At 34.4% G+C, this 12500-nt stretch overlaps 2 protein-coding genes across 5 annotated transcripts in view; both read right to left on the bottom strand.

The window, feature by feature from the left end:
* Window positions 1-563, bottom strand: part of tbk1 (TANK-binding kinase 1) — a 22300-nt gene extending 21737 nt beyond the window's left edge. The window contains exon 1 of one of the 3 annotated variants that reach the window (XM_059325952.1): window positions 540-563. The gene's annotated coding sequence lies outside the window, so the exon portion shown is untranslated. The remainder of the gene's footprint in view (window positions 1-539) is intronic. The other 2 variants (XM_059325953.1, XM_059325954.1) reach the window with 2 other exon arrangements.
* A 7721-nt stretch (window positions 564-8284) lies between these two features.
* lrp6 (low density lipoprotein receptor-related protein 6) overlaps window positions 8285-12500 on the bottom strand; it is a 42481-nt gene continuing 38265 nt past the window's right edge. For both annotated transcript variants that reach the window (XM_059325928.1, XM_059325929.1), the window contains 2 exons: window positions 12081-12178; window positions 8285-9748 (listed from right to left, as the gene is read on the bottom strand). In XM_059325928.1, coding sequence (XP_059181911.1) covers window positions 9445-9748; window positions 12081-12178 — 402 coding nt within the window. In that variant the 3' untranslated portion in view covers window positions 8285-9444. The remainder of the gene's footprint in view (window positions 9749-12080; window positions 12179-12500) is intronic.

Here is a 12500-nt window from a genome sequence, read left to right as displayed (position 1 = left end):
CTCTTAATGCTAAAAAACAGATTAAAAATAAAAAAAATATATATATTTTATTTCCCCCCTACGTCATTACGTATCGTGACGTCGCTGTGCGTAGGTGGGAAATTCCCGCTTCCGGCCTGAAACAGAAAAACCTGCAGCGACTAAAATCTCCGTAACGCGCCGATGACGCGGCAGATTATAGTAATAACTGAGTCATTTATTGACATTATTCCGGTTTAATGTGTCTGAAGCGGCTCTCAGACCGTCCCGACACATTCCCGGGTCACCGTGTCTACCAGCGACCCGCTAATGAGGAGAAAACACGGAGAGGTGTTGCGGAGGAAACCGTCTCCAGATTAACTTGATGCCTCAGGTTTTTATATTTTCTCTTTCTGTCGCGACATTAAACCGATAAACGCGACAGATTCGGTCCGTTGGCTCCGTCGCGGCTCCGGGGCCGTTAGCTGACCCCGCGAGCCTCCGGACGGTCCCGGTTATCCCCGTTAAATCTCCCTTTTTACCGGATAAATTGAACGTTTTATTTTTGTTTATTTCCTCACCTCTTTTCTGTCCTGCGTTCAGTCCTCTTCTTCCGCTGTTGCCTGGCCACGTGATGACAGCGGGCCAATCAGCGCGCAGAGTGAGGCCGGAGGGGGCGTGGAAAGAATTACCGGAACACTCCGAGTAGCGGCGCAATTTCAATTTCACAGAAACGTACCGTATTCTTTTATTTTAAGTTTTTCTTAAATTTTTTTTTTTTTTTTTTTTAATACAAATGACATAAAAACGGAAACATTATTTTTACTACTTTAACTTTCTATAATTTTGCAGCAATGTTTGGCAACTTTTTAAATGTTAAATTGCTGTGATTTATATGCAATTAGAAAAAAAAGAATATATTGCATCACACTATTCTTAGTTAAACTTAAAATTGACTGTAAAAATGAATAAAATTGAAAAAATAGACATAAAAATTCTGGCAGCAAATACTCTAGAGATATATATTTAAAATGCAGATAATTACTGTATATTATTTGTATTTTTTAAATAAATTACCTGAATTTATTAACTTACGGTTGTTTGTTGTTATTTGTAGTAAAAGTATTTGGAAACTTTTCTGTCCGACACTTTAATAGCTGTTTTAAAAAATAATTTATTTTGACTTTAAATCTCGTGATATTAAAGTTGAATAACATCAAGTACGTCAGAAGAATTTAATGTGCGCCCTTCTGTCTGTGAGCGGTTATTACGGTAACAGAGGAAAACAGAACTTACCTGTCGGGTGAAAAACTTACGTAACTGATGAAACTCTGATAGAAACGTTCATATAAAAATAGAACAATAATACAGATTTTATAAACAAGATACAATTTATAAATAAAATGTAAAAATAATCTAAAATTGTTTCTTGTATATATATTTTATTTATTCAAACTTTTTGATGTAAAAAAAATGAGTCAAAGCTCATTTTAATTTATATTAAATAATTATGAAATGATATTCAGATGTAAGGGGAGATCATATAAAATTTGGAACAGTGTATAATAAAATAATGCACGTAAAATGAAAATGATTTTAATTGAAATTATATAAACAAAAATGGAAATATTTATCTTATCTATATTTAGCATAATATTTATTTATATATTTATTTTTTTACTCATCAATGTTAATTTTAATTTATATAATAAAAAATTTATAAATTATTATTATACATGAAAATAGAATACAAATAAATAAAAAGTAAATAAATTTAATGAAAATTATATAAACAAAAATGTAAAAATGTATCTGCAAAAATTAACGTTTAAAAAAAACTGGCGTAAAATATAAATATATATTTCCTTCCTATGTGTAAATTTCAGTGTACATTTAATTTGATCTGTTTATTAATTAATACAACTTTTTTCACATAAACATCAATATTTAACTCTTTTCTTTCCCTTTTGTTTAATTATTGAAAAAAACTCTTTGAGCCGAGAGATTAAACACACAATAAATTATGTTAATAATAAAGCTCATTAATATGAAAAGATTATAAAATTATATTTTATAAAACAGACGATGTGAAAGATAAACAGTAGAAAATTATGAAAAAACGAGCAAATTAAAAAGAGAAACAATTAAAAATCTATAAAATAAATTAATATTGACAGACAAAAAAAATGTAAATGTTAAATATCTAAATCTACGAATAACTAGGATAAGAAAGTCTAGAAATAAAAAAAAAAAAATTACAATTATAGTAATTTATTATTTCAATTAATCTGTTTATTACTGTCTGGTTTATTTATTGTATATTTCTGATAAAAAATAAATAAATAACTAAATAAAGTAAAAATCATGACACAGGCTCGTTTGAAAAGTTAACTCACTTTATGTTTAACAAAAAGGCAAAAAAAAAAGTACCAAAATTCATTTTTGAACCAAAATATTGACACAATTTGTGCACCAAAGATTAAAGTTTATTTCATAATAAATAACTTTTGAGGCCAAGTTAATAATATTTGTGCGCCAAAAGATATTAAAAGATGATATTTGCATGCAAATTAACAACTCTGAACCAAGAAGTAAAAACTTTTCGGGCCAAAGATGATAACTTTTGCACCAAAATTTATCATTTTTTTTCCATTTTTGCACAAAAATAGAAAGAAATTTGTGCACCAAAGACAATAACTTTCATCCAAATTAATAATTTTGCACTGACGATATTGAAAGATGTTTGCATACTAATTTACAATTTTGAACCAAGGAATAAAAACTTTTCAGGCCAAAGATAACTTTTGCACCAAAATGTATAATTTTTCCCCCATTTTCGCACCAATATAGTAAAAAAATTGTGCACCAAAGATGATAACTTACTTCCTAAATTATGTAAATATCTAAATCTACGAATAACTAGGATAAAAAAAGTCTAGAAATTAAAAAAAAATCTACAATTAAAGTAACTTAATATTTTAATGAATCTGTTGATTAATGCCTGGTTTATTTCTTGTATATTGTTGATAAAATAAATAACTAAATAAAATAGAAATCATGACACAGACTCGTTTGAAAAGTTCACTCACTTTATATTTAAGAAAAAGGCAAAAAAAAGTACCAAAATTATTTTTTGAACCAAAATATTGACACAATTTGTGCGCCAAAGATTAAAGTTTATTTCAAAATAAATAACTTTTGAGGCCAAGTTAATAATATTTGTGCGCCAAAGATATTAAAAGATGTTTGCATGCAAATTAACAACTCTGAACCAAGAAGTAAAAACTTTTCAGGCCAAAGATGATAACTTTTGCACCAAAATGTATAACTTTTTTCCCCATTTTCGCACCAAAATAGTAAGAAATTTGTGCACCAAAGACAATAACTTTCATCCAAATTATGTAAATATCTAAATCTACGAACAACTAGGATAAGAAAGTCTAGAAATTTAAAAAAAAATCTACAATTAAAAGTAATTTATTATTTTAATGGATCTTTTTATTAATGCCTGGTTTATTTCTTGTATATTGTTGATAAAATAAATAACTAAATAAAATAGAAATCATGACACAGACTCGTTTGAAAAGTTCACTCACTTTATATTTAACAAAAAGGCAAAAAAAAAAAAATAAGTCAGCATTGATGAGTTACAACAGCTGGTGGCAGCTGGCGGCTGTACAGGTCCGTCGACAGAAACATCGTAGAAAAACGTCGTACAGTTTGTAAAATAAACGCAGAGCACCGTGAGAGAAACGGACGTAACGACTCCGAGACACAAAGTGCTTCAAAAAAATAAAATATGACCTTTTTACATTTCTACTTTCTTTGACCTTTTTTAACACGTTCGTCACAAACGATCTGTACAAACGTCCGAACCGAAGCCGAGCGCAGAGTTCGGATGATTCACGCTCGTTTTATTCTCTTCCAACAGAAACTGAGAAAAGCTGGAAACAAAAAAAGAAAAAACACTTTCATCTACGGAAATTATTTCACTTTTTAAATCCAAAATGTTTTTAACCTCCAAATTATCAACTTCTGCACAAAATATTAAATCTGTGCGTCAAAGACTTTCAATTTTCATTTTTGCACTCAGAATCCTAAAAAAGTTTTGAGTCAAGATCAGAACTTCTGCATTCATTTTTTTTTAAAGTAACTCAAAATATAAAATGTGCTGGAGAGAAAAACCTTCACAACGAAAATTAACCATTTTTGCACCTTGGATGTTAAAATTACGCACCAAGTCAATAACGTTAGAATCCAAATTACATTTTTTGTGCACTCAAAATCTAAAATAAATTTGCACTGAAGAAAATATTTTTTAAATTTGTGCAACAATGACAAAAACTTTTGCATTTAAATAATTAAAAAAATTGCACCAAAGACTTTAAACTTGGTCCTCCAAGACGATAACTTTGGAACGCAAGTTAATAATTTTTGCACACAAGATTTAAAAATGTGTGCGTCTGTCAGTTAATAATAATAACAAAATCATCTTTCAGAACTTTTTCTCCAGAATCAAATATTTTTGTGACGATAATTTCCAGAAAATCTGACCGTGTTTATTTTGGAGGCAGCTTTAGCTTAAAGTGTCAAATAAAGACACAAAAACTACAAATTTCAAACTGTTTTTTATCATCAGAGAAGTTTCTGTTCAGCTGAAACTTTTGATAAATCTGTTTGAGGTTTAATAGAAAAACATGTTAAAGTAAAAATATTAAAAATCATAGTGTTTGCAACCAAACCTCAAAATAAAATGCCCCTAAAATAAAATAAAAATTACACAAAAACTGCAACTTTAAAACTGCATTTTTCATGTTTGGACATTTTTTTTGTTCGTTTTGTAGAATAAAAACTAAAGCTGCTTCAGAGACTGAAACAGTTTTTGTTCTCCAGCTTTTCAGATCAGATTTAACAGCTTTCTTTCTTTTAAGTTTTTTTTAACCTCAGAAATTAAATGTCTTTGTTCCTTTATAAGTATTTGATAACTTCATCTTCTGGTTCAGATTCAAAGTTAACTGGACAAAGTTCAGATTCTAAAAGTTCGTAACGAATCCGACATCCGAACTCTCGTCTCCGTCTCGGCTCGGACTCTTCACAACACAACAAACGTCCTCCTGTAACAACTTTACTTTGAAGTTTTGTACCAGAAACCAGCTAACAAAATAAAAGTCCTGTAAAGTGCAGTCAGAGAATGAGAACGTCTCCCAACAAAAAGGTTCATGAGTTTGACGTGAATGTGCCGGAAACAGCTGGACAGATGCTGAGGACGTACGGAGGCAGCGGGGCGACCAAACCGAGCGACTCCACTTCTGATTTCTGCACTTCAAAATAAATTAAAGTCTGAAATCTGACTCTTTTTATCCAAAACTTCTCTCCGTGGAACCACAAAGAGATTACTGTTTTTATCTCGTGCTCACAAAACAACAACTTTTTAACCTCTTTAGAAGTTTCATTGAACAAACAAATTGTTATTATATTTTGTTGGACACATTTTACATCAAAATGTTTCATTTCTGCACCAAAACGGCGAGTTGCGCGCCCAAAATAACTCCTGTAAGCAAAAGTTATTAACTTGAGTAAAGTTATTGTCTTATTGTTATTAATATCTTACAACCTCAAGTTCGCTTAACGGTGCAAATTTTTATTAAGATGATTTACGCACCAAAGATTGTTCGGCCAACAACTTTCACATCCAACTGAATGAAACTTTCGTACCGAAGATACTAAAAGTTGTGAACCGAAAATGAGAACTTTCACAAATGAATCATTTTCGCACCAGTTATAATTTCTGCGCCAAAGAAAAGAACTTTTGCACCAAAGATATTAAAGTTTGTGCACTAAAGAGAACTTTCGCACATAAATTAATCCTTTTCGCACCAAGTTATTACTATTTGTGTGCTTAAGAGAACTTTCGCACCAGAGTTATTACAATTTCTGCGCCAAAAAAATAACTTTAACATCCAAACTATTAGGTTTTGCACCGGAGATATTATAGTATCTCTCTATAGTGCACTAAAGAGAACTTTCGCACCTGACTGAATCCTTTTCGCACCCAAGATAATAACATTCTTCTGCTGAGATGAGAACTTTTGCTTCCAAAATTATTATTTTCTTCATTTTTGCACCCAGGTTATTACATTCGTGTGATAAAGTCAGTAACTTTCATATCCAAATTAATATTTTCACACCCCTGAAATAAATGTTTTTGCGTCAAATACTCCTGTCATTCAAAAAAATTAAACAACAAAGGTAACTTTCGCATCCAAATTTATCCTTTTTCTTTTTCTCAATTTTTGCACCCAGGACATTAAACATTTGCAGGGAACCAAATTAAAAGACATGGTTGCAGCCAAGATGTAAAGATTTGTGGGCTAAAGATAATATTTACATTTAAATTAAAACATTTTTTTGTGCGCCCAAGAAATAAAAGGTTTATAGGCCAAAGATGATAACTTTCGCACCAATAACTCATTTTTGCACCAAAATATTGACACAATTTGTGCGCAAAGATTGACTTTGAAGTTAATTTGATAATAAATAACATTTGAGGCCAGGATATTAATATTTGTGCGCCAAAGACAATAAGTTTCGCACCCAAATTAAAACATTTTGCACCCAAGATATTAAAAGATGTTTGCATAAAAATTAACAACTTCGCACTGAGAAATTAAAACTTTTCAGGCCAAAGATGATAACTTTTGCAGCAAAATGTATCATGTTTTTCAATTTATTAACCAAAATAGTCTAAAAATTTGACATTAACTTTCATCCAAATCATTTTTGCACCGACGACATTAAAATGTGTGCTAGTAAATTGCATTAATAAATTACTTTTGCACCAAAGTTATTAAGGTTTATGAGCACAAGACAAAAACTTTTGCATCCAAATTAAACATTTTTTCACCCAAAAGTTAAAACATTTGCGAGCCGAGATGTTTTTATTTAGAAAAAAGGTGAAACTCTTCGTTTTTGGATTTTGTCTTTCTGGGACTAAATCGTTTCTAGAAAAGAGGATTAAAGATGAATTACTGGAGCCCGTTTTAAAGATTAAAACGCGCCGCGGAGACAGACGATGATTGTTTTAGTAAAAAGCCGCCGGACTGAAAACGAAGCGTGAGAAACATCGAGATTGTCAGATTCATGCTGGTGATATTTTTCTCAGAAGCTCAACGACAAACTGACGACAGGAAGTCCAACGTGACGACGGTTCCGACGATGCGACATCTTGAAAAATATATTTGTGGTCGTCACGAGAAACACAAAGACGCGAACAGGAAGCGGCTGGCGGCGGCGGCGGCGGCGGGAGGCTCCTCCCCCTCCTCTGGTCCCAGACTCGATCAAACAGATTCTTTTGGCACAAACATGAACAGACACGAAAACCTGGATATGTTCTTCTGATCTGAGATTGTCGCCGAACGTTTGGAGTGAAACTCTGTAGAAAAATATAATGAGGCAATATAAAAAAAGACGGAATGAAAAGTACTGCAAGAGTTCAATGGATAGATTTACAATGATTTTCTATATAGCTTATAAATACGTTATCTACACAATATGTGGTACAAAAATACTATATAGCATTTAGTGGGCACTGGATTCCTTTGTGTGTTTTTTTTTTTCCTCAAAGTAACAACAACATAAAAAATAACAACAAAAATAAAAACGATAATGAAGACGTGGAACTGTTCAGGCACAAGGTCGCGTTCACGCTGCAGAAACTAAACGAAGAGCGGCGACGCTTCGGCTCCGATCGTCGGAAAAACACGAGAAACACGCGAACGTTTTGGTTTTAGTCCCGTCTGAACGTCTCGCTGAGCGGAGACGCGAGTCACGTGACCGTACGGAGGCCCCGACGGGACGAGAAGCAAAAAAACAAACCGAGAGAGGCCCAAAGGATGGACGCCCATATACGCCAATGAGACGAAAAACATCCTGAAAGTCATTATAAAGAGGAACTTTTTCAAAATGAAGAGAAACTTTTTCAAAATGAAGAGAATTTTTTTCAAAATAATGAAAAACTTTTTCAAAATAATTAAAAACTTTTTCAAAATAATTAAAAACTTTTTCAAAATAATTAAAAACTTTTTAAATGAGAAATTTAAAATAATTAAAAAAAATTCTGAATAATGAAACTTTTTCAAAATAATGAAAAACTTTTTCAAAATAATGAAAAACTTTTTCAAAATAATGAAAAACTTTCAAAATAATGAAAAACTTTTTCAAAATAATGAAAACCTTTTTAAATGAGAAATTTAAAATAATTTAAAAAAATTCTGAGTAATGAAACTTTTTCAAAATAATGAAAAACTTAAAATAATGAAAAAGTTTCAAAATAAGGAACTTTTTAAATATTATGAATCTTAAAATGATGAAAACTTTTAAAAATAACGAAAAACGTTTTCAAATTAGAGAAACTTTCAAAATGAAGACAATTTTTTTCAAATTAATGAGAAACTTAAAATAATGAAACTTTCAAAATCATGAGAAATGTTTTCAATATGAGAAACCTTTACAAATAAGTTTTTCAAAATAATGACAAACTTCCTCAAAATAAATCTTTAAAAATAATGAAAAACGATCAAAAAAATATTTTTTCTCATTAATAAGAAACTTACAATAAAAAAATTCAAAATACATTTTTTCAAATGAATGAAAAAGTCAAAACAAGAAACTTTCAAAATAAGAAACTTTTCAAAATGAGCGACTTTTTCTTAAAATAACTCAAAAAAGATGTTTCCATCATAATGACTTTCAGGATCTGCCGTTTCAAGCTTTTCGTCGTATTTTTGTATTTTTCGGGCTGAAGCGAGTTTCCGTACGATTGTCTTGAGGTTTCCTGGCGGTTTTTGTCCCTTCGGGGCCTCTGTAGCGCCGCTCGACTCCCGGTCTGTTTGTTAGTTAGTTTGTTTGTTTGTTTGTGTAATAAATATGTGCCTTATTGCTTCCCGAAGGGTCACGTGACTCTCGTCCGTCAGACTCGATCCTTCGAACCGTTTCGTAACTGAGGAGGTAAATTTAAAGAGACAGTACCACGCGGTCACACGGCCTCTTCTCCAGTTTACATGGTAACTACAGACACGGAGCCTCCGGGGGGCGCTCTTCTTCTTCTTCTTCTTCTTCTTCTTCTCCTTCTCCTGGTGATGTTTTTCATATTTGGCATCAGATAAGTTAAACGTCCCGCTGTGCTTTTTGTCCTTCAGCCTCTTTTTCTCCTGGTTTAAGGCAACTTATATTTGTGATGATTTTAATAAAACCTTTTCTTAAAAAATGTACAAATTTCTTAATACAAACCTCTATGGCATCATCAGTAAACACTGTATAGAAAATATATAAATATGCTTTTCTCTTTTTCAATGTACAAATGTTCTGCAGCTTCCTCTTTTTGTTCCTCCTCTTCCTCACTCTCCCGTTTTTGACCTCATATATGCACAATTGCTATTTACAGTGAGGGGGCGGGGCGGGGGCGGGGCCGGGGGCGGAGCCTGGCGCTCACGAGGAGTCCGTGCAGGGCGAGGGCGGCGGCGGGTAGAGGTGGTGCGAGTAGCTGCGCTCGGTGTAAGGCGACGGCGGGCAGCTCTCGCAGTTCTCCTCCGCCGACAGGTACTGGCTGCGGGGCGTCGGCGGCGGCGGGAAAGGCTCCGAGTCGTAGTTGAGGTCGCTGGTGTAGCCCTTGGCGGCGGCGGCGCTGGACTTGAGCGGCGCCCGGCGTCCCGGCGTGTAGTCGCTGTCGCACACGTCCGTGCTGCACGGGGTCGTGGGCGGGGCGAAGTGGCGGTACGTGTACGGCCGGTAGCTGCAACCAGAAAAAACAGGAACGTTTTAGTTCACGAGAACCTCAAAATGTTATTTATACTGAAGATTTACTGCTGAGAGACGACATGAAGAGAGAAAGAGTGAGACAAAGAGAGATAGAGTGAGATAATGTGGGCTCATCGAGAGAGATAGAGAGTTAGATGAAGAGAGATAGAGCGAGACAAAGAGAGATAGAGCGAGACAAAGAGAGATAGAGCGAGACAAAGAGAGATAGAGCGAGACAAAGAGAGATAGAGTGAGATAAAGAGAGATAGAGTGAGACAAAGAGAGATAGAGTGAGATAAAGAGAGATAGAGCGAGACAAAGAGCGATAGAGCGAGGTAGATAAAGAGAGAGTGAGACAAAGAGAGATAGAGCGAGATAGATGAAGAGAGATAGAGTGAGACAAAGAGAGATAGAGTGAGACAAAGAGAGATAGAGTGAGATAAAGAGAGATAGAGCGAGACAAAGAGAGATAGAGCGAGACAAAGAGAGATAGAGCGAGACAAAGAGCGATAGAGCGAGGTAGATAAAGAGAGAGTGAGACAAAGAGAGATAGAGCGAGACAAAGAGAGATAGAGTGAGATAAAGAGAGATAGAGCGAGACAAAGAGAGATAGAGTGAGATAAAGAGAGATAGAGCGAGACAAAGAGAGATAGAGCGAGACAAAGAGCGATAGAGCGAGACAAAGAGCGATAGAGCGAGGTAGATAAAGAGAGAGTGAGACAAAGAGAGATAGAGCGAGATAGATGAAGAGAGATAGAGTGAGACACGGAAGGATAAAGTGAGATAATGTGGGCTCATCGAGAGAGATAAAGAGAGTTAGATAAAGAGAGATAGAGCGAGACAAAGAGAGATAGAGTGAGATAGATAAAGAGAGATAGAGCGAGACAAAGAGAGATAGAGTGAGACAAGAGATGGAGTGAGACAAAGAGATAGAGCGAGATCGATAAAGAGAGATAGAGTGAGACAAAGAGAGATAGAGTGAGATAGATAAAGAGAGATAGAGTGAGACAAAGAGAGATAGAGTGAGATAAAGAGAGATAGAGTGAGACAGAGAGAGATAGAGTGAGACAGAGAGAGATAGAGTGAGACAGAGAGATAGAGTGAGATAAAGAGAGATAGAGCGAGACAAAGAGATAGAGTGAGATAGATAAAGAGAGATAGAGTGAGACAGAGAGAGATAGAGTGAGACAGAGAGATAGAGTGAGACAAAGAGAGATAGAGTGAGACAAAGAGAGATAGAGTGAGATAAAGAGAGATAGAGCGAGATAAAGAGAGATAGAGTGAGACAGAGAGAGATAGAGTGAGACAGAGAGATAGAGTGAGACAAAGAGAGATAGAGTGAGACAAAGAGAGATAGAGTGAGATAAAGAGAGATAGAGCGAGATAAAGAGAGATAGAGCGAGACAAAGAGATATAGAGTGAGATAAAGAGAGATAGAGCGAGATAAAGAGAGATAGAGTGAGACAGAGAGATAGAGTGAGACAAAGAGAGATAGAGTGAGACAAAGAGAGATAGAGTGAGATAAAGAGAGATAGAGTGAGACAAAGAGAGATAGAGTGAGACAAAGAGAGATAGAGTGAGATAAAGAGAGATAGAGTGAGACAAAGAGAGATAGAGTGAGACAAAGAGAGATAGAGCGAGACAAAGAGATAGAGTGAGATAGATAAAGAGAGATAGAGTGAGACAAAGAGAGATAGTGAGATAAAGAGAGATAGTGAGATAAAGAGAGATAGAGTGAGACAGAGAGAGATAGAGTGAGACAGAGAGAGATAGAGTGAGACAGAGAGATAGAGTGAGACAAAGAGAGATAGAGTGAGACAAAGAGAGATAGAGTGAGATAAAGAGAGATAGAGTGAGACAAAGAGAGATAGAGTGAGACAAAGAGAGATAGAGTGAGATAAAGAGAGATAGAGTGAGACAAAGAGAGATAGAGTGAGATAAAGAGAGATAGAGTGAGACAAAGGGAGATAGAGCGAGACAAAGAGATAGAGCGAGATCAATAAAGAGAGATAGAGTGAGACAAAGAGAGATAGAGTGAGACAAAGAGAGATAGAGTGAGATAAAGAGAGATAGAGTGAGACAAAGAGAGATAGAGTGAGACAAAGAGAGATAGAGTGAGATAAAGAGAGATAGAGTGAGACAAAGAGAGATAGAGTGAGATAAAGAGAGATAGAGTGAGACAAAGAGAGATAGAGTGAGACAAAGAGAGATAGAGTGAGATAAAGAGAGATAGAGTGAGACAAAGAGAGATAGAGCGAGATCAATAAAGAGAGATAGAGTGAGACAAAGAGAGATAGAGCGAGACAAAGAGAGATAGAGCGAGCTACCTGTAGGATCTGTGTGTTGACGGACTGTTGGAGGAATAACCGAACTCCATGGTGTACTGAGAGCGAACTGTAGCCGGAGACGGAGGAGGATTCAGGATCTGAAATACAACCACAAACATCTTCAATATATACAAGTTACTGTATTTTCAGCAGCTTGTGGCTGTGTGTTAATGTTGTAGCATACTTTTTCGGTCATTTTGTGTCTTTTTTTTGTCATTTTGTGTCTTTTTGGTAATTCTGTGTCTTTTTTTTTGTCATTTTGTGTCTTTTTTTTGTCATTTTGTGTCTTTTTTTTGGTAATTCTGTGTATTTTTTGTCATTTTGTGTCTTTTTAAAGTAATTTAGTGTTTTTTCAGTCATTTTGTTTCTTTTTTTTGGTCATTTTTTGTGTCTTTTTTGTCATTTTGTGTCTTTTTGGTA

This window comes from Centropristis striata, chromosome 22, assembly GCF_030273125.1.
Source record: "Centropristis striata isolate RG_2023a ecotype Rhode Island chromosome 22, C.striata_1.0, whole genome shotgun sequence".
NCBI lineage: Eukaryota > Metazoa > Chordata > Actinopteri > Perciformes > Serranidae > Centropristis > Centropristis striata.
Note: the sequence above shows the minus strand (reverse complement) of the source record. Positions and strands in the feature narration are given on the sequence as shown.